General features: G+C 37.9%; 1 protein-coding gene across 4 annotated transcripts in view; it reads left to right on the top strand.

Annotated features, from left to right (window-relative positions):
- Window positions 1-1,077: 1,077 nt before the first annotated feature.
- Window positions 1,078-23,149, top strand: part of TBC1D23 (TBC1 domain family member 23) — a 62,620-nt gene continuing 40,548 nt past the window's right edge. For 3 of the 4 annotated variants that reach the window (XM_023559048.2, XM_023559047.2, XM_023559046.2), the window contains exons 1-2: window positions 1,078-1,380; window positions 21,924-22,049. In XM_023559048.2, the coding sequence (XP_023414816.1) occupies window positions 1,093-1,380; window positions 21,924-22,049 (414 nt within the window). In that variant the 5' untranslated portion in view covers window positions 1,078-1,092. The remainder of the gene's footprint in view (window positions 1,381-21,923; window positions 22,050-23,149) is intronic. The other variant, XM_010598603.2, reaches the window with a different exon arrangement.

The raw sequence follows: 23,149 nt of genomic DNA, 5'->3' as shown, positions 1-23,149 counted from the left end.
ATTATACAAGAAAATATATAATGGAAGCAATTTATTTTCCTTTCCTCCTCCAAATGTACCTGCTAGCCTGATTTTTCTATATGCATCTATTCATAAATGATACATTATCTGTCCTGTTTTTAACACCAAATACAATAGGCACCATACTTCACTGTCTGTCTACAATCTGTTTTGTTCATTTAACATCATACGTTTCAAATTTATGCATACTGTTATGTAACTCTACCTCCTCACTGATGTTTCCAGGATTTGTCAAAGTTTTTGCCCTGGTCTATCCTCCTAGGGGTGTGCCCACTCGTAGGCCCTGGCCGAGGTGCAGGTGTTTTGTTGTTGGTGGTGTGTTTCTAGCTTGGATATAAAGGCTGAGATGTCCATCAATGTGAGATGAGGGGAGGGTGGGGATGGGAAAAAAAGGAACCTGGAGGCTCTCCCTGCCTGGAATTCCAGGAGTTTTAGAATTCTTAATTCGGACCCAAACTTCCAGGATGTTAGGAAGATATATTTATTAAGGTGGGAGGCTAGAACAAATTTCCTTTAATATTTAACTTGATTTACAAAACCCAAAACCACCTACCTGTTGCCATCAAGTAGTTTTCAACTCATGGCAACCCCAAGGATTACAGAACACTGCTCCATAGGGTTTCCTTGGCTGTAATCTTCAACCTTCAGGTTAGATGAGTGCAAACTCTTTGCACCACAAAGTGACCTGAATTTGATTTATAACTTTTGAATATTTAGACAAAGTATGTGGGCCTCCAATTATAAATGTGACCCGGCCCCACAAGTTGGGGTGGGCCTGCCCTTTCCTAATAGCCCATTCTTGCCTCAAACTCGGTTACCGTAAGAAAATGCTGAAATTTGGGTTCTTCTCCCACGTCCACCTTCTCTGTGAGCTGCTACCTCCCTTCCTCTCTCCCCTAGTTAGTACTTTCAATTCTGAGTTTGCTAAATTCCACACCGCGTTGGAACGATGACGCCAACGAGACACCAAAATGCCACGCTCGGGACACCGGGGGTCGCCCGAGTTAAAACAAGTCTGGAGCGAACAGGTACTGCCCCACCAAGCTCCGCCCACTCGCCCGGCCCCACGGCATGCTGGGACATATAGTCTTCGGACGCGCAGCGCATCCATCGAGTCTCCTCCCCCAAGCGGCCGACGCTGTCTTTCGCCCTCGGGCCGTCGTGACGTACACTCCCCGGTCCCTTGCCTCCTCCCTAATTCTTCCTTTCTTGGGAAGCCGAGTCCCGGACTTCCGAGGTCCTTTTACGACACCCAGGTCTCAGAGTTGGTCCGCTTTTCGGCAAAGTGACGTGGACGTCAACAGCAATGGCGGCAGGAGAAGAGGTCCCGCCACTGCTGAAGTCGAGCGGCGACAGCTGGTGAGTGAGCCCGGGGCTGATTCCCACCGCCCTTCTGTGCTTCTTTCCGGCAGACGCCGACATGGAACGGGCAGCCCCGTCCTCGGCGAAGCTCCGGCGCCCTGCTCCGCGCCTCCGCCTCTCCGGGGCTGCCGAGGGGCCGCGGCCGGAAGGGAAGGGAAGGGAGAAGGTTGTGGTCCAGCTGCCGGGCGACGTTCCTCCTTCCCGCCTCGTCCGCTCTTCTCCGAAGTGTGCGGGAGAGGGTGGCTCCGGGGCTAGGTTGGGGCGGAGTCCCTGGCCCCGGGAGTTGGAGGAGGCTGCCGAGGAAGTTTTTAAAATAGAATCAGTGGCGCTGGGATACAATTTGGAGGAAACACCGTACACCCAGGAGGACCCCTCCCACATAGTTGAGATATTTCCCATCCTGGATTTTAATCTCTTGTTTCGCGTTCCAACAGTTGCATCATTCGTCTCTTTGACACAAGTCTTTTCCTTCCTACTGTTCTCATATCTGGGTTTTCACAGCTTTGGATGCGATGTGTATAGTGCCCTTGCTGCTCCCAAGCCTTTGCATGCTTAGCTGATTTATACTCGGGGCTATGGGGAAGGACTTAAAACAGTTTGTTTTTGTTTCGTAGACTTTAGTGTTCCAGGGTCGTTAATCTTTGGGAAAGCCTCCAACTTTTGAAATAATTGGTTTTCACAATACACTTTTAGTGGCTACACCATTAAAAAAAATGGAATCTTTGCAGGCTTGTGAATCTAAACGTATTGGTTTTCGATTTGCTTGTTCATCATATCATATCACTGGCACTCTGTTTACCTAAAAATAATACAGGACATTCATAGATACCGACTTTAATCCCTGAGGAGACACTGGAAATCGTTGAAAGGGATATAGTAATTGAGAAGTTCCACTCTAAATTAGCAGACATTAAACATCGCCTTAGTGCATGTTCTCTCCAAGGTGCAGGAGGAAAACAAGGTGACCTTTGCCTGAGGGTTCAGAGGTTGAGAGGTACACCCAGAGAGGATTCTAGATATGGTTTCTTTCCTCAATTTGCATATATTGGAATTGGGGAGCTGTGATAAATACACACATTAACAAGGTAAAATTGATCCAGTTCTTTGAGGTGTGAATTAAAGTGTTATGGGAGTCATTAGATCAATTGGAAAGTATCATGGAAGCAGTGATATTTAAAGTAGGTCTCGAAGAATGAGTAAGATTTAGACCAGCCCTGGCCAATAGAAATATAACATAAGCCACATATGACGTTTAAAATTTGCTGGTAGCCACTATAAAAACTAAAAAGAAACAGGTGGAACTAATTTTAATAATCTGTTTTATTTACTCTTCCAGAATATCATTTCAACATATAATGTGTTTTAAAAAACTGTTAATTAGATGAGATAATTTTACATTTTGGTTTTTTTGTACCAAGTCTTCAAAATCTGGTGTGTATTTTTCGTTTACTCTACATCACAGTCTGATCTGACCATATTTCAGATGCTAAATAGACACATGGCTAGTGGCTAACATATTGGATAGTGCAGAATCAGGTTAAGAGATGGGAAGTCCTCTGAACACAGAAACGGCACAAGCAAGGACCTAGGCAAGAAAACCATTGCTTTATTTGGAGAGTAATGACTAAAACTGGATGACTGAAGAGAAGTTGCAGACAAATAACTCTGGGAAAACAGTATAAATTTTTTCAACCCATTAAAAGGACCCTTTTGAAATCAGTGATCAAGACATTGCAAAACTTTTCAGAAAGTGACCTAATTGGTTATACTATGAAGTTTGATGTTTCAGAGGAGCAAATTGTCGTATCATAAAGTCACTGCAATGAGCTGACCTACTGAGCACCACGAGGGGAGATTTTTTTCTAGAGTTAAGTGTCTTTGGGAAGTTCTTAGGTTGGGAGCATTGTGAGCATCTGTGTAGTTTCCAGGGGCAAGGGACATGGTGTGAATGGTTGTTAGAGGTAGCATTTGTTCTCTTTCAGGTTTGCTGTGTCTTTGGTATGGCTTTCTATTTTTACTTTTTTTAATTTTCATGAATGGAGGAAACCTGAGGTATTCTGCTATGATTTCTTCTTTCTCTCTTTTTTTTTGGTTTCATCCTCTTCTAAAATCTCTCCTTTTTTCTTCCCTCAACCCCGGTGCCCATCTCCCAGAAGTGAATTGGAGTAAAGCCAGGAGAGATCTTGGGATTGGGAGCCTTAGATAAGTAAAGCCTCTGCTTTTAGAGTGCTTGGTGAACGGGTTGTTATGGAATGGGGAGGATTTACTCTTAAAAAAAAAAACTAGTACGTTTTTATTTTAACTTTTTTCACATGGAAAATTTTCAAAATGTGTGATACATCTCACTGCCTAACCTAAACTCCAGGTGACTTAGGGTCGTTCCCGGTTGCGTACTAAAATAAAACTAGGTCATTGTCCTCAAGGAACTTACGGTCTTGTTAGGAGAGGCAGATGTAAGAAAATTACCATTATGCTACTGTAGGGTGATTGTTGTTGTGTTAAATAGCCTCACCCAGCCATCCTTTTTTGAGATTGTGTTTCTCTCACTTACTTAACCAGATTTCTGTAATGTAGATCAGTGCTTCTCGGAATCTGTGTGCGCTGGAATTACCCAGGGATCTTTTTAAAATGCAGTTTCTGATTCCGTAGCTCTGGGGTAGGAGCTGAGATTCTGTATATCCGACTAGCTTCTGGGTGACCCAGTGCTGCTGGCTCATGAACCACATTTTGGTTAGCAAGATTCTAGATGATGTGTTCTCTCAGAAGCAGTTGGTCATAGGAGTTACATTGTACGTTATCATATCATATTTCAGAAAGAGTTGGTCATAGGAGTTACATTGTATGTTATCATATCATATATTGTATCACCTAAAACACTATACTGTAATTTAACTGTGTGACTTGTCATTGCCCTTTTTAGATGATGAGGCTCTCAGGGGCAGTGGGTGATAACAGGTGGCTCAGTAAATATTTGTTGAATAAATTTATGCATGCCTGCATGAATACAGACTTGTAAAATCATGTGCAATAGCATACCAAACTGTCATTTCATATAAATTTCCTGACTCCAGTGTTTTTGTGAGCCATGTAATTGTTTGCCTGTACAGTAATGCTCACTCTAGTGAAAGTCAAGGCGGTCAGAAACCGCCTCAGCTTTTAAGCTTTCTGGGATTTCAGCCATGTAAGCTCAGTGAATGTAGTGAAATCCTTATGAAAGTGTTCAGTTAGTTTGAAATGATTTAAATTTAATTTAAATTATGAGAATCCAGGCTTGTAAAATCAAGCAATGTTACATTGTTACATTTCAAAGATTGGTAATCACGGTTCTTTATATTGAAGAAGCCTGTCTTGGATTTGAACATAAATTCTCATTTTCTGGAGCTTTCTGATCTAAAATAATTCCTAAAATTCTGAAGGCATAATTTCAAGAGTTTTTTTTTGTGCGTGTAGACATTAACTATACAATTGTTGGTATTCTGAGCTTGCCTAGTTTAAAACTTTTACACACTATTGACTTTTAATTTGTGATTCTAATTTATTGTTAAACTTCTAAAATGATTACTAAGCTTTTCTTAGAATTATGAAAAGTATCGGTTCCATAAAGAAACTTCTATTGCTGTTAATTCGAGATGTGAATAGGAATTGTTTGGAGAATAATAGGTTCTTTTTCAAAATTTTGTGCACTTTGTGAATAGGACTACTGTTTCACAATCTCAAAGTTAAAATAGGAGGCAAGATTTAAAATGTCACTTCAGGAGGAGTAGATGATTGCCATTTCAGACATAATTAATCAGTGAAGAAATACAGGTAGTAATATGAAAGAGATAGAAACCCATCGTTGAAGAAGACTATGGACAGCCTGTGGGACTGAGAAGTAATATCTATATTACTTTAGAGAAAATGAACTTTATTCTGTTGAACTAGGGAGTAAATGACAGGTGTTTGATTTTGTAAACTGAAGTTAGAAGGCAGGCAAAGATCAGAAATGAAGACTTATTTTGTTTCTAGTATACATCAATGTCTTTATTATAATTCAGATTTTATACCTTCTAGAGGTAATTCCTAAATAATAATAATTCACTTCAAGGATTTTATTTCTTCTAGATGTTTTAACAGTCATAAGCTAAATTAGTAATTTTTTTGATTCTCTGAAGAAATATATTTCAGTGAATTTATTTCCAACTATTTGTACAGGTAGTCCCTGGGTTACAAGTGTCCAAATTACGGACAACTCGTACATAGAACGGACTGCCATAAAGCCTATTATATTAAAAATTTGAGTTAAATACAGTGGTTTGCTCGCAGGCACTACTTTGTGATGCTCATAAAAACATTGTGTGGTTTGGCAGTGCTTCTTAAGTATTTTATGTGCATAAAAAGGTAAAATATATACTATATACTAAGACAAACATCTGACTAATTGAGGCTAAATAAGAACCATGTGGACCTGTTCTGACTTACCTACAAATTCGATTTAAAGACAGACTCGGGAAGAGATCTCGTTCATATCTTGGGGACTGCCTGTACTCACTGCAGAGAGCGGACAAGTGCATTTTCTGTCTAAGAGTATTGAGGCAATCCCAGGTCATTCTGGAGCACCCAGTTAAGCATATTGCAATACACAGCCAATTTATGAGTAGGGGTCTTCTGAACGCAATTGATAAAATATGCTTGGCAAATCATTTCTACTGGATAATGCGGAAATGTGGATTCTGCTTGGTATAAAGCAAAGACAGCGCCCCCTCTCCTGTATGTCACTGAAACGTACATGTGAAGATTGTTGAAATGGCAAATATTGTTACTATATATGCAAAACACACAAACTTCATGGGACTGTACAATACAAATTGTGAACCCTAGTGTAAATGTTAAGGAGCCCTGGTGACGCAATGGTTAAGCTCTTGGTTGCTAGCCGAAAAGTTGATGGTTCGAACCCACCAGCAGATCTGCCAGAGAAGAGAGCAGGCAATCTGCTCCCATAAAGGTTTACAGCCTAGGAAACCGTACAGGGCCGGTTCTGCTGTCCTGCGTGGAAAGTGACTGGATGGCACACAGCAGTAACAGTGTCAGCTCTGGACTTTAGTTAACGTGTCAGTCTTGGTTTATCAGCTGTAACAAATGTCCACAGGAATGCAGGACGTTAAGAGGGAAACTGCAGCGAGGACGGAGTACATGGGAACTCTACTTTCTGTACAGTGTTTCTGTAAACCTGAAGCTGCTCAAAAAAATAAAGCCTATAATAGTAAATATTAAGAGGTTAAAAAAAGGCAAAACAGAGTTTAGCAAAGCATCCCTAGTTCATTTTGCAAACATTGGCTATATACTGATTGTATTCAAGCTGCTATTTAGTGTTTTGGAAACCCTGGTGGCTTAGTGTTTAAGAACTACGGCTGCTGACCAAGAGATCTGACCAAAAGGTTGGCGGCTCAATCTCCCAGGCGCTCCTTGGAAACCCTGTGGGGCAGTTCCACTCTGTCCTATAGGGTCGCTATGAGTAGGAATCAACTCAATGGCAACAGGTTTGTTTTTTTTGTTTTAGAGAGGAAAATTTTTGAAATAGATTTAAAACAGGAGCTGTGTGTTATTGTGCTTTGCTTGGGCACTTAAATTTTTTCATCAGTTTATCTCTAGGAATAAGTTGTGAAGATTTCTTCTGAAAATAAAAATATTAGTGTTTTTGGAAATTACCTGCTCTCACACAGGAAAGTAGGATTGTACAGCCTGAAAAGAGTGCTGGAAATGACTTATTTAGTTGTTGAGAATTACAAATGAAAGCACATCGGTTCCTTCTGTTCATCTCACAAGATCACGTTGTTTCTTGTGAATATGAAAGAGCAGCAAATTCAAAGCCAATTAAAGAAAAAGCTAGTTCCTGAAATTTAATGTGTACTTGCTTTTAAGGTTTGCCTGATTTTTTTGACCCAAACTAAGAAAATTACTAATTAAATCATTTATTTCAAATCTTCATTCTCTTTCTTGAAGGTTAAAGTTTTTTAACCTTAAGCTGATATAGCATTTCATAGCTGGGTGAGAATGCTGTAGCATCTGCTTCCATTATTTTAAAGCAGTTGTGTTATAAAACTCACTGTTATGGAGGTATTTAGTTATTTTAGCATGGAGATATAAAAAAATACTGTTTATTTGTGGAGCGCTTTATTCTATATAATGTTTATTTTTTCTGTCTCTTTTGTATCTTACACCAGAGTGATGAGAAAGGGAGGTTATGAATTATCGTTATTGCTTCATTAGAGATGAGAGGACAAGCTTACAGTGGTCAGGTGACAAACCCATTAGTGAATGATCTGGAACTTAAACTCAGGTCTCCTTACTCTAAGTCCTGTGCTCTTTCCAAAGTTGATTGCACGTATGTCATATTTCATATATACTTTCATGGACACCTTTAGAGAGCCCATATAGAAATATGCTAATCTATTCTGGACATACACTTTGAAAGACACAATATTTAGAGCTGTGTGTTGTTGAACATATGTGTATTTGTTGTCTGGCACATACAAGGGCATAAGGATATGTAATTCCAATACCAGCTAATTTATGAGTAGGTGTCTTCTAAACCTAATTAATAAAATGTGCTTGGCATATCATGCCACAGTGTCTCTCTTGTGCTTACAGAAAGAGGCTGCTAACCTAACGGTCGGCAGTTTGAATCCACCAGGCGCTCCTTGGAAACTATGGGGCAGTTCTGCTCTGTCCTATAGGGTCACCATGAGTCAGAATCGACTCGACGGCACTGGGTTTTTGGTATGGTGGCATATGATTCAGAGGTACCTTGTTTTCATAAAATGGTCTCATATGCCTTGCCAAGAATCATTTAGTTAGTTTTTTAACCTTCAGATGTCGTATGGTTAGATGATTTTTTTTTAGTATAAATTGTACATTGAACTAGATGTATTTATATAATAAATTATTACATATTGTATATGAGCATATGTAAGTGTGTACTATATCGGGTAATATACATATGTATGTACTGTACATAGTATACATTAAAATTACAGTTTATTTAATGTGCAGTAATTAAGAACGTATTAGCAGTTACACAATTTTATTAAGTTTATCAGCTCAGTAATTTTCCTGTTGTTTCTATTCAGCGATGTTGGTGAAATAAGAAGCTTACTTTTGAAATAATTCCCATGTGGTTATTTTCCCTTTTGAAGTGTTCCTGGCCTTTGTTTTCAGGTATAAAAGTGTCACATAGAAGGGTGTATTCATTTTATATATGTGTGTAGTTGAATACCAGAAATTCTAGAGCTTTATTTTGGCAATTCCATTTAGGTTTAACCATGGACTTGTAAGTAAATGAGATCCTCTTTTATCAAATAAATCATCATTGATGGTTGGAATCCAGGTTAAAAAATAAAACCAATATTTACTTTTTGCCAAACTAAGATCCCCCCTTGCAAAAATTGCCCAAATGTTGCATAGTACTATCAACCTCTTTTGCAATAGTTGTTCCTTAATTTTTCAAAATCATGGTTTCAAGAAAAGGAATATTGGTGATTTTCTTTTCTCCCTACGCTTTGGATATAAGTGAAAATTTGTGATAAAAATAGTGTCTCTCTCTGACTTTCACTGTTTTCATCCTGTTCATTTTCTTAGGTGAAGGATACACCCTGTTTTCAGTTTCCGCATAAACTACTACTTTGGTGGAAAGTATTAATGCATATTTCTTTGTGCATTAAAAGTGCTGGAATATTACCTCATGTATGGAAAAGATCAGTAGTTCAGGGACTTTTAATTTTGAGAAAGCATGGAAAAAGGAAAGGATTTAGAGCACTGTGTCTGAAGTTAATTACTCATTAGTTGAGAAAATGTTCTTGCAGCAGTCTAACATTTTAGCTAGTCCCCAGCTTATGATGGGGCTCTCTTCCCATGACTCCGTCATAAAGCAATTCTGATGTAAGTCAATTTCCTAATTTTTTTTTTTAGTTTTCATTATTGCCTTTTGTTATCAGTATCTTTATAAATCTGATCTTAATGTGGCTTTGGGGGTTGGAAACATTGCATATAAACTTACAGATATGTTTTAATACGTACAAACAAAAAATACACAAATCATAAAAATTTTCAGTGATGATGAAGAGTTGGACGGTGTTGGCGTTTTGTCAGTTGCGGTAACAGCTCCACTTGTGGAAGGTTTTGGATCATCTGGATTGTCCCTGCGAGTGAGAATGATGTTTCTCGTCGGAAAATTAGTGAGAGTTGTCTGTATGGTCCTTTTCTTTTTTTCTTCATATATTTTGTGGTAACATCTCACAGCTTCCCGAATTTGCCTATCAACTTTAGCAAAGCAATCAGCATTTGGGTCCGTGTTTCCAAGCAACCGAAGATCCTGATTTAGTTTAGAAAAACTTCAGTTAATCCTTTTGCTGTAAAATCTTTTTCCTCATTCTTTTCTTCTTTGGTATTTCTTTCTTCTTCAAAACCCATTAAGTCCTGATCTGTCAGTTACCCTTCCTTGTCATCTATGAGCTGTTCCACATTGATGATATCAAGTGCTGACTTCGGCGTTTTTGCCGTGTGGACGATTTTCCCACTGATCTCTTTCATTGCATTATCCTGATCATATGTTTGGAGTGTGTTCACATCACTCAGCAATTTTACCATATCCCCTGCATACATTTTTCTGTAACTTCCTCCCAGGAAGATGCAGTGTTTTGGATATACTGAATAATGTTGTAATTCTTCCAGAGATCACATGATGTTATCATACCTCCATCTGTTGCAGCTATAGACAACGTAGTCCACAGATAGTATGCCATGAAGATGACAGTTGCATAGGCTAAGCCACAGCTGTCGTTCTGGGAGGTAGGCACCACTTTCACATCTTGATTTAGATCATCTATGTGAGAAGGAATGCTCTTTTCAAGGCAGTAGGCATGCGCTTCCGAGATCAAACAGTTTAAAAACCAGCGATTGAATAACACAGTCGTCATCTAGGCTTTGGAGTTGCTTTTGTAGATGGCAGTTTATTTTTGTCACTGTTTTCGAATGAGCGGGGATTTTTAGAACAGTAAACAAGAAAAGGTTGACAGAGACTGGAGAAGCCCTGGAGCATGGCTCCTGGACACCATTTTAAGTCAGTAGTGAAGTCACCCCTGAGGTTCACCCTTCAGCCAAAGGTTACACAGGTCTGTAGGGCCAATAATAACACATGTGAGTGACATGCTTCATAGTTCAATCACATACATGAGTGTAATGGGCACAGCAGCCCAAAAGCAAAGACAAGAAGGCAGGAAGGGACAGGAAAACTGCATAAATGGAAACAGGGAACCTGGGGTGGAGAAGGGGAGCATGTTGGCACATTACAGGGTTGGCAACCAGTTGTTCTCACAAAACAATTTGTGTATGAACTATTTAATGAGAAACTAATTTGCTCTGTAAACCTTCACAGTAATCAAAATTAAAAAAAAAGAAAGAAAAGGTTTTAATTTAAATCCAGCAGCATTTCCTCCATACAGCAGCTTTATTCTGTCTTCAGATCCTGTGAAACCAGGCATTGACTTCACCTCTTTGTGGAAACAGACAGTTGCAAGTGCAGTTTGTCATAACTCACATACATTGTAAGTCAGGAACTACCTGTACATATGTAGTTATGAGAAACTTTTTTTCCCTCTTTAGCTTATGTTTTTACTTAGGCAACAAGTCCTGAGTTTTTCCTTAACAGAGTATGGTGCAATTTGATCTACATGGATTATGTATCAAAAATAAGTCTATGGGAAGATTTAAAGCGTCTGTTCCATTCATAGTTAGTTTTAGTAGTTTACAGAGCAACACTTCTGTGGTCTCTATTTCCTTTGCCTAAGGGCTCAGTGCTGAGATACTGTAGCTATGAAGTTCATCTTGTCTGTCAACTTGCCTGTCAAGTTAAGAGAACTAGATTTAGCACCTTCTTTACTTGACACAAGATCCTGGTTAGAACACAAATTCTGGAGAGAACTGTGTTACTTCATAAGGGAATCTCCCAAAGCCGCTTCTGTAGATCTGATCCTAATACAAAGTTTCATTCATTTTTTAAGCTAGTGAACGGGGCTTTTTTCACCCTTGGCCTACAAATACATAACTTGTCAAATGCTTATAATAAGCATATCTATCTGTTGAAATAAAAAACCATGGGGTCGCTATGACTTGGAATCAACTCGACAGCAGTGGCATTGGCATCTGTTGAAATAATCAGAAAGTTTTGATGGTTTGAGACTGGTTTTTAAAAATAACAAGTTGTAGTATAATTAGTTGGAAAAGGACAAATACTGTATAAGACCACTGTTACAAGAACTCAAGAAATAGTTTAAACAGAGAAGAAAATATTCTTTGATGGTTTCCAGAGGGGGGAAGGAGGGAGGGTAGGAGGGGATATTCACTAATTAGATAGTAGATAAGAACTACTTTAGCTGACGGGAAAGACAGCACACAGTACAGGCGAGGTCAGTACAACTGGACTAAACCAAAAGCAAAGAAGTTCCCGAAATAAACTGAATGCTTCTAAGGCCAGCATAGCAGGGACGGGGGTTTGGGGACCATGGTTTCAGGGGACATCTAAGTCAATTGGCATAATAAAATCTATTAAGAAAACATTCTGCATCCCACCTTGGAGAGAGGCATCTGGAGTCTTAAACACTAGCAAGCGGCCATCTAAGATGCATCGATTGGTGTCAGCCCACCTGGATCAAAGGAAAATGAAGAACACCAAGGACACAAGGTGATTACAAGCCCAAGAGACAGAAAGGGTCACATAAATCAGAGACTACATCAGCCTGAGACCAGAAGAGCTAGGTGGTGCCCGGCTACAACTGATGACTGCCCAGACAGAGAATGCCTGAAGGAGCAGGAGAGCAGTGGGGTGTAAACCCCAAATTCACATAAAAAGACCAGACTTAATGGTCTGAGACTAGAAGGATCCTGGTGGTCCTGGCCCCCATACATTCTGTTGGCCCAGAACAGTAACCATTCCCAAAGCCAATTCTTAAGACAGGGATTGGACTGGACAGTGGGTTGGAGAGGGATGCTGGTGAGGAGTGAGCTTCTTGGATCAGGTGGACACTTGAGACTATGTTGGCATCTCCTGCCTGGAGGGGAGATGAGAGGGTAGAGGGGGTTAGAAGCTGAAGAAATGGACACAAAAAGAGAGTGGAGGGAGAGAGTGGGCTGTCTCATTAGGGGGAGAGCAATTGGGAGTATGTAGCAAGGTGTATATAAGTTTTTGTGTGAGAGACTGACTTGATTTGTAAACTTTCACTTAAAGCACAATAAAAGTTAAAAAAATAACAAGTTTTGTAGTACATATGGTGGTTGTTAAGCTCCATCCGTATATATTGCTTATACAAGTTGCTCTAACAAATTGTCTCATTTCCAGTTCTACCAAAGGTCACAAAAATATTCAGAAACTAATTAAGGAGTTTAGGTGTGGTAGTAATTTGTAACCAGTGTGCTAATAACAGCAGCCACATAACCTCATACAAAGCTTTGGTGCTGACATCTCATGACATGGGCATTAAGAAATACTCAGAAATACAGCATCACAAAGTAAGCCACAACTTGACACATGAAACTTGCCACTGCTTACTCACCATTGCGTACTTTGCTGGTGCTTACAACTAGCTGGCTAGTCACTTTATACTTTCAAGTAGTTAGAGACTTGTGCCTGGTTGTGATGTATACATGGATTAGGAGTTTAATCAGCGCGCATTGTGATTTACTAAATACACCTGGATGAACTGCACCCCAGAAAGAGCTGCTCCCGCCTCTGGTGAATGGGGTTTATTGGGCTACTATCCTGGAATACCCAGCTGGGATGTAAGCTACACCTTAAGTAGCTTTTTGGTCACTGATGGATCCCCAGTGCCTCAAACAATGGCTCACATTATTCAGACCTTCAGTCAAAATACATACTTACTGAGGGTTTGAATAAAAGAAGGAAAGAATTCAGAGCACTGCTTAGAGAGGTAGAAGAGAATCACCAGAAGCCAAAGGAGAATGTTTTAAGAAGGGAGTCAGACTTTGCAAAGCACGTAAAGAGGATGAGAACTGAGAAGATGACTGATGACTTCTGGGAGCAGTTGATAGAGTGATGGAGGTTTTGGAGTGAACTGGAGAGAGTAAGTGGAGATGAGTGGAGACTGCTGTTTTCAGGGAGTTGAAATGGAAAGATGACTTTTCTGAGGGGAGTGGGTTACATCTAGGACCTTTTGAATAAGGAAATGTGGAAATATTTGGGGAAAGGAGACTAATAACCACAGGCTATCTCGTTTTTCATATTTTCGAACCCTAGTAAAGGTTTTAGTGAAGATTTTTGACTCTGTTTTATCCCTTGGCTCTGTGTAATACTGCTAGCAGACTCAGAGATTTGAACAGTATCCCGTGCAGTAGAAATACCTTATTTATGATGTTTACATAACAAGCTTTGGGCTTTTATTTATTTCCCAGCAATGCAGTTTTTGTGTTTTTACAAAGCAATGCAATAATATACTTTATATTTTAGACTCTGACTATACTTCAAAACACAGAATTTTTTTGGTATTTTTTCTGTAGTTTCTGTGTACTCTGTGTGTAGGTTCAGGGTGATTACATATATTCTAGGTCCTAAACTTTCCTTTTGAACTATTTCAATCTTTCATTTTTTAAAAAATAATTCCAAAATGATTAGATTTTAAGAAATTTGAAAATAAGTGAAGTTAATTGCTAGTCTGAGAGGCTTCATAAGCTTTACAAAATTTTTTCAAATCCAGAAAGCATTGTACTGTATCAAGTGTGTTAGAAATCTGTCTCAGCTGGAGAAACCCCAAGAGTATGGCCCCCGGACACCCTTTCAGCTCAGTAATGAGGCCACTCCTGAGGTTTACTCTTCAGCCAAAGATTGAACAGTCCTGTCGAATCGAGGGCACTGGTTTTTTTTTATGGAACAAAACAAGACTAACCAGCCTGGAGCAGGGACTGGAAGGTAGGAGGGAACAGGACAGCTGGTATTAGGGAACCCAGAGTTGAGAAGGGAGAGTGGTGACATGTCGTGGGGTTGTTAACCAGTGTCATAGAACAATGTGTGTACTGTTTGATGAGAAACTAGTTTGGTCTGTAAACCTTCATCTAAAGTGCAATAAAAAAAAAAAAAAGTCATTAAAAAAAATCTGTCTCAGTATACTCGGGGACAGAGTGCTATTTAAAATTGAATGGACTATGGAAAATCGTACAACAAGCTGGCTAGTAAGTTGCTGGGAATAGTTGCTAATTATTGCTTACTTCTGTGGCTACTTTGTTATTTCATATAAAAGCCTTTTTTTTTTTTTGAAAAAAATTATTGAGCACTTATATAAAGATTTTTTCTGTAAGTTGTTTTATTTTCCCAAAAAGTCTTCACTGAAGAGAGTCAAGGAACCAAGAAGGCAGGGTTTAGTTAGACTAACCAGTGTTGGGAATTTGCAGCTTTCCAAATGTGGCAGAAATACAAGGGAGTAAAGAAGTTGGAAGCCTCTGGCTGGCGCAGATGGTTAACACACTTGGTGACTCACCAGAAGGTTGCAGGTTCACATCTACCCAGAAGTTCCTTAGAAGACAGACCTGGTGATGTGCTTCGGAAAAATCAGCCATTGAGACGGAGGGCCTAAACTAAAGCCACGTGAGAGTCCTTCTGACCAACCTGTGCCGTCATTCCCGCTTCACCGTGAACCCGTCCACAGGGAGCACGGGGAGGACATCACCTCCCCAAGAGTAATGTTCTTCCGTACTCGGAAATAGAATCAAATATTTTTACATATCTTAACTTCCTTACAAGTGTATAATATACGTAAACCTTTATAAAAAAGACAACTTGTTGTCAGCTGTGGGTTGAACTTGTTTATCCTGTTCGTACCTTAAGTACTCAGTGTGAGAACTCAAATATATAAAGTAGCACGTATGCTGTATTGTTTTCTTCTTGCTAATTATGGAAAGTATACTTTCTTAAGTAGTAGTTAATAGTTTTAATCAAAGGGATGTTTGAGATGAAAATTCTTATCATTCTTGATTTCTTCCTGCAAGTTTACTATATTTGCTCATTTCAGAAAATACAGATACTAAAAAAAAGGCAAGAAATTAAAACTTCTCTATAAGCATACCGCTAGAAGTGAACTTTTTTTTTAATACTCTTTCCATTGTGCGTGGGAAAGAATGGGTAGGGATAGGGTTTTTTGTTTGGTATGTACAATATTTTTTAAACCATTTTTCATTTAATATATGCCCTTAATATCATAAATACCTTTCTGTGTCATTAATTGTTCTTCAGCATGTTTAATGGTTACCGGGTATTCCATCTGCTGATTTAAATCACTTTCTTATTTTAGGGCAGTTACATGGTTTGTAGTTTTTCATAGTCTAAAGGATCACTGCCTTGAACATCCCTGTAGCTGAATCTTTTTACTATTCTCAGTTATTGCTGGGTGAAAGGATATAAATGTTTAAAAGGAATCTGTAAATATTATTTAAATATTGTTTAAATTATTCAAAAAATACATTCAAATGTAACTTATTATAAATATTCCCAAGCTTATTGACTGATGCTACGTGAGAGGTGGAAGTCTTCTTCCTCTCTGATTTCCCTGATGTAACCACCTTTAACGATTTTGGTTTTTATTCTGATGGATACTGCCATAACTCTAACTAATATTTGATGCCTCCATTACTTATTAATAGTAGAGAATTTTATTGATTATTGAATAACTCTTAAAGGAATTTCTTTTAAGGAGAAAGGGGAAAAGAGTTATATAAAGAAAGTTTAGGAAATACCCAAATAACCATACAATAGAGAAACGATCTGTCATGGGTTAAATTGTATCCCCCAAAAATATCTGTCAAAGAGACTGGAGAAACCCTGAGAGTATGACCCCTGGATACCCTTTCAGCTCAGTAATGATGTCACTCCTGAGGGTCACCCTTCAGCCAAAGATTGGACAGGCCCTTAAAACAAAATGAGACTAAAGGGGCACACCAGCCCGGGGGCAAGTATTATAAGGCAGGAGAGGACAAGAAAGCTGGTACTATGGAACCCAAGGCTGAGAAGGGAGAGTGTTGACACGTCATGGGGTTGTTAACCAATGTTATAAAACAATATGTGTACTAACTGTTTAATGAGAAACTAGTTCTGTAAACATTCATCTAAAGTACAGTTAAAAAAAAAAATCTGTCAACTTGGTTAGGTCATGATTCCCAGTATTGTATGATTGCCTACCATTTTGTAATCTGATATGATTTCCATATGTGTTGTAAATCCTATCACTATGATATAATAAAATGGATTATTGGCAGTTATATTGATGAGATCTACAGGATTAGATAGTATCTTAAGCCAATTTCTTTTGAGATATAAAAGAGAGAAGCAAGCAGAGAGACGGGGGACCTCATACCACCAAGAAAGCAGTGCCAGGAGCAGAGTACATCCTTTGAACCCAGGGTCCCTGTGCTGAGAAGCTCCTAGTCTGGGGGAAGATTGATGAGAAGGCCAACAGAAAGAATTCCCCTGGAGCTGATACCCTCATTGTGGACTTTTAGCCTACTTTACTATGAAGAAATAAATTTTTCTTTGTTAAAGCTATCCACTTGTGACATTTTTGTTATAGCAGCACTAGATAACTAAGACATGACCCAATCAGTTATTCAGCCCTTAAAAATCATATTTTGTTAAGACTATTAAATGATTCAGAAAAAGATACATGATTTTTAAAATAAATATATAAACACTAGTGAAACCTGAGGAGTCCTGGTGGTGCGATGGTTAAGTGCTTCCCTGCCAACTGAAAGGTCAGCAGTTCAAACCCCTCAGCGGCTCTGTGGGAGAAAAGACCTGGTGATCTGCTCTCATAAAGATTACAACCTGAGTGTCCTGTAGGATTGCTGTGAGTTGGAAATGACATGCAGCAACAACATTGAAACCTGCAGGGTAAAAATTATTCAGTGTCATCCCAGTTTTGTGTGTGTGTGTGTCTGAAAAGCAGTTCACAGGATGTTAATAGTCATTATCTCATGATAGTAAAATTGTGGTTGGTTTTTTTTTTTCTTTATATGTTGGCCAGATTCTCTAAAATGATCATGTTATGCTAAGAAAAAGTCATTTTAAAAACTCAGCTATTGTCAGCACAGTAATAAAAACAATAATGTTAGTAGTATTCATGGCTTCACTTTATTGAAGGATTATCGTGTGCCAAGTATTGCATTGAGTGCTTTGTGTTCAGTAACTTAAATACCAGCTGGTCCTATCAGGCAGGTACTGTGTTTCTGTATTGTCACTTGACTAAGTGGCTTGTAATGACTGTTGAGTGGGCCAGTTCTCAGATCTGCCTGACTTTAAATCCCCAATTCATAAACTTTTATGATATGTTGGCTTAGAGTTGATTTTAAAATTTTTGTGTACCTTCTTAGGAAGAATAAATAACTAATAATACATATTCAGGTATCACACACTGAACCAGCTGAACTACTGATATTTATGTTGAAAATTAAGAGGGTCGTAATAGCGAAAAAGTGGAAACAGCTCAAATGTCCATCAGCCGATGAATGAATAAATAAAATGCGGCATGTCCTTACAATGGAATATTATTTGGCAGTAAAAAGGAATGATGTACTGATACATACTGCAACATGAATCAAACTTGAAAACATTATGCTGAGTTAAAGAAGCCAGACACAAAGGCCATGTATTCCATTTATATGAAATTTCCAGAATAGGCAGTCTGTGGAGACAGAAAGTAGGCCAGTGTTTGCCAGTGGGCTGGGGGAAGGGGAAATGGAGTATGACTACTTATGGGCATGGGCTTTCTTTTTAGGGTGATGCAAATATTCTAAACTTGGATCATAGTGATAATTACACAACTCTGAATATACTAAAGCCATTGAAATGTACACTTTAAATGGGAGAATTTTATGGTATGTGAATTACATCTCAGTAGAGATAATACACACACATACATGGATATGTATATAGACAAAAATATATGGAAAAATATTAGGAGACAAACTAAGTCTTGTTTTCACCTCCTGTTTGGGGATAGAGTACATACGGTTAAGCATTTTTTTTAAATAAATTTTGAAATTATGAGGAAAATAATTTTTAAGAACATAGGGTTGGAAGAGGAGACCAAAATTTAGGAAAAAGTGTAATGTAAAGTCATTTTTTCCTGGTGGAAGATTTTCTGTAACTTCTTTAGTTTTAGGAACACAGCATATATGATTCAGTTGCTTTTAAAATCCTAATTTTTTATCTGATTCAAAGTATGGTTTATTCAGAAAAGATTTACAAAATTTCTAATTGCATTTATCATCCAAGAAGCATCTGGAAATGCATATTTATTTAATTAGACTATGCTTGAAATTTCCTGCATTTCCCACTTAAATATAACTTGCACTGTGAAAATTCTTCCATATGCTAGAAGCTAGTCACCATTTGGCTGAAGGAGAAAAAATCCAATGCAGTCACTAGCTTAAATATAAACATTAACTCCATATAAATTTAGTCACAATATTGTCCTAGCCGGAATCCTAAAGCAACTTATATTACAATGCGTAAATTAGGTGATTTTACTACACAGCATGTGGGGATGGTTATATTTCATTTAGGTTTAGAAAATGTCATTGATAGATGATTGACAATAATAATAATACACAAACATATGTATGGTTTCAGAGTCATATGGCCAGGAAGAGGTGAATTTCTGCTTCCTTCAGCTCTCAAAGCTTTGAATTTCCTCTGTCCTGAGCCTTCTGAGCAAATGAGATAATTACTTATTTTTAATACACACTAGAATGAATGGATGAGGCCCATGCTTTTCTTTTTAAGACCACGTCTGAATGTCTAGTGTATTTTTAACAACCTTTATCTTGTAAGGTCAGTAGGACACTGCCAGTAATCAAAGAAGACTCTTAAACTACAACCCACCCACTCATCCCCCTCTAGACATGCCTTTTGCTTTTGTTTGTTAAAATTGTATTGCTTCTTCAAAAGTAGCAAGAAACTTGAGTAAGGGGAAGAAAAATTCTTTTTGAGAGCTAACACCGTAAAAACACCATAGAGTTCTCTAATTCCTTTCTCTGCTTGATCTTTCTGTGAATTATTTAACTTCGATTTTTCCAGCTTTTTAATAGTTTTAGTAGTAGCTGTGGGCCTGATAACTGAACTATTTGAACGCCTTGTTCAGAAGATAACATTTTTAATGATTTATGCTTGTCAGGAGCGCCTTTTACCACTTAAGGCGTAGTAGCCTTTTCCCGTTTCCAGAGGCGCACCTGCTCACGGTTGTGCTGCCGCAGACTGTGTTCGCAGTTCACTGGGGCGGCTGCATCAACAGAGACGTGCTCGTATGTTATTGTGCTTTAAAAAGTACTTTGAGGATTGGGCTTTATGCCCCAAATATTGGCTTCGTTGTCTGGGTTAGTAAGGATTTGGCAAAGTTACATTAAGGAGAAACCAAGCATTTTGCTCTGAAAAATGGAAAAATTCTAGTTCTTAATTTATTTGGTAAAAGAATTTTTTCTCTTAAATAGTGTTTTCAGTGCCTCATTTCATTCACACATTTAATCATAAAAAAGATATGGTATTTATTCACCAAACATTGAGTTAATTTTGTTGTTGTTTCATGGTCACAAACAGCCCTTCAAATCCTAATATGCCGTCTTGCACGTTTTGGCCAGAACAGAGTGGAAGAGAGAAACCTGCTTTATCAACTGTAGGCCTGAACTGTATCTCAGCAGTAGACTGGAAGTCTCTTTCGTCCTTTCCCTTTTGACGCTTTGGTGATCATATGGCAAACAAACAAAATGTTTCTTTTGTAGTTACTAGTTATCTTCTAATTCATGTGACTTTGTACTAACTTTCTTAAGAAACCTTTTGGGTTTGATTAATGCTTTTCTGTTTGATATGATCCAAGTGATTACATTTCCTTAAGAGGGCAACACTTCATGAAGTTAATACATTTAAACTAATAGTCTTAGAATCCTGTAAGTAGGAGAACTTAATATTATCTTACTGAGAAAATTAGGAATGGGAATAACTTTCTTCAAAACCACAAAAATGTGACAAAATCCTGGTTTACTGATTCCTAGTGGGATGCTCTGTCTTTCAAATTTTTTCAAAGAATTTTTTAAATTGTCTGAGTTACGGATTTTTTATTTGTATAGAATGTCTATTTTTAGTATACTAAAATTATAAGCAATGAATGAAACCTCAGCTTTTGGGGAGGGGGATTCGTGAACATGTTTTTATTTTTTGTGCTTTAGATGAAGGTTTACAGAGCAAATTAGTTTCTCATTGAACAGTTAATACACGTTGTTTTGTGACACCAGTTGTCAACCCCATGACATGTCAAAGCTCTCACCTTTTCAACCTTGGGTTCTCCATTACCAGCTTTCCTGTCCCCTCCTGCCTTCTCCATCCTTGACTGTGGGCTGGTGTGTCCCTTTAGTCTTGTTTTGTTTTATGGGCCTGCCTGATCTTTGGCTGAAGGGTAAACCTCAGGAGTGATTTCAGTACTGAGTTAAAGGGGTATCTGAGGGCCATACTCTTTGGGTTTCTTCAGTCTCTCAGACCAGTGAGTCTGGTGTTTTTTTGTGAGTTAGAATTTGCTCTACATTTTCCTCCAGCTCTGTCCAGGACCTTCTGTTGTGATCCCTGTCAGAGCAGGCGGTGATGGTAGCTTGGCACCACCTAGTTGTGCTGGATGGCCTCAGTCTGGTAGAGGCTGTGGTAGTTGTGGTCCATTAGTCCTTTGGAAACCTCAGCTTTTTAGAATTCTTAAAGAAATTAGTTATTTTAAGTGGTTATTTTCCAGTTAAGCAACAATTCATACCTTGTGAAAGGTTTTTTTTTTTTAAGTATTATTTTTTAGCCTTAAGTAATTCATTTCATATTTCCTTTACTTCTTAGACATAGTAATCAGCATAATACTTGATGACTTACTTGATAATGTGGTATCATTTTGCTTTAATATATAACACATTGATGCCTTTAGAGCTTTTTTTGTTCCTCTAACAGTTATTGAATACTTTAAGCCAGGTATAGGCATTATAATCTACATTAGTTTACTCTGAGTACGTTATATACTAAATAGTCCCAGACTGCAGTACTTTGAATTCTTCGCTGAGTTTTATGGTTTCTCCTTCTTGCTACAATCTGGCTTCATGTTAAGAACACATATAAGATGTTTTCAGTAGTGCCTGGCACACAGTGTTATATATAAAGTATTGGTCATTACTCCTACCACAGATACTAATATTATTGTGACTTCACAGTGCTATAGCCTGCTTGTCTCTGTCTTCTCTTTTTAAAGTTCTCTAATCTTGGAAAACAGATAGCCAAGCTTGTTATAACTAAATCTAAAATAAGAAAAAATCGATTATATGAAACCCAAGATTCCCCTCCAAGAAAACAAAATGTTCCAATAATGTGTATGCCTGGCAATACATTCTGGCTGCTGGAACTTTTTTTTTTTAGGCACAACCTTTAACAGGGTATGTATATAAATGAATCTTGAATAAGAAAAAAATATAAATTTTATCTCAATGAACAGGACTTGTTTTTTAGGGAAAAAGACCTTGAAGAAGCTTTGGAAGCTGGAGGTTGTGATCTTGAAACTTTGAGAAATATAATTCAAGGGAGACCACTGCCTGCTGACCTGAGAGCCAAAGTTTGGAAGGTAACTAGAACCTAAAATGAACAAAATATAATGACTTAAGAATAATGCGAAAGAAAGTTTTATTTCAGGTGAACTTAGTTGCAGAAAGCTTTATTATCTTACAAGTATACCACATCTACAAAATTCGTAAAACAAAGCAATTTACAAAAATATGTGTTTTTGTAGTGTTTGGTATATTTGATAATAGTGGTCTAATTTTTGGAAAGTAACGTTTTCTTTCATGGCCATTAAAGATGGTTTTTATGAAGGTCGCTTAATAATATGGGAGAATACAACCAATGAGTAAAATAGGATATACACAGGAATGATCTCAGCTACATTAAAAAGAAAAAAAAGGGATGCCTTTGAGTGTTGGGATTAAGGAAGATTCTCCCTTCTTTATTTTTTTCTTTTCAAACATTTTCCAGTGCATATGTGTTATTTCTTGAATTTTAAAATTAAGATTTCTTTTTATGATTGCAAAAGAAATATCTTTATGAAGACATGTATAAGCACAAAGGGTAAAATAAAAATGATCTGTCGTCTTCCACCTACACGTAAAACACAGAGTAACACCTCAGCATATATCCTTTTACTTTTTCCCCGATGCAAACATGTATTTAACAGATGTGGAATTATAACCAAATGACGGCATTTTCTGAACTTTCTATTAAGAAATTTAAAACACACAAAAACAGAATGGCTTAATGAGCCCCATGTACCCACCACCCAGCTTTAACTGTTACCAACATTTTGGCCAATGTCCTTCCCCACCCCACTCACTGGGTGATTTTGAAGCACATCCCTGGTAGCATGTTCATCTGAATACTGTAGCATGAAGGTTTAAAAGAGAGAAGAAGAAAAAAAAAAAAACTCTTAAAATAACCATAATATATTAAACATTTATAAGAAATTAACAGTAATTCCTTAAAATCATCAAATGATTTCCTCAATTGTCTCATAGATGTAGTTTTACATAAGAAATTAATGGTAATTCCTTGCAATCATCAAATGATTTCCTTGATTGTCTCATAAATATATTTTTACGCATTATTTATTTAAATGAGAACCCTTGAAGGCCCACACCTTGCATTTAATTGATATATCTATCACTTCACATT

Source organism: Loxodonta africana, chromosome 20 (assembly GCF_030014295.1).
Source record: "Loxodonta africana isolate mLoxAfr1 chromosome 20, mLoxAfr1.hap2, whole genome shotgun sequence".
Lineage (NCBI taxonomy): Eukaryota > Metazoa > Chordata > Mammalia > Proboscidea > Elephantidae > Loxodonta > Loxodonta africana.
Note: the sequence above shows the minus strand (reverse complement) of the source record. Positions and strands in the feature narration are given on the sequence as shown.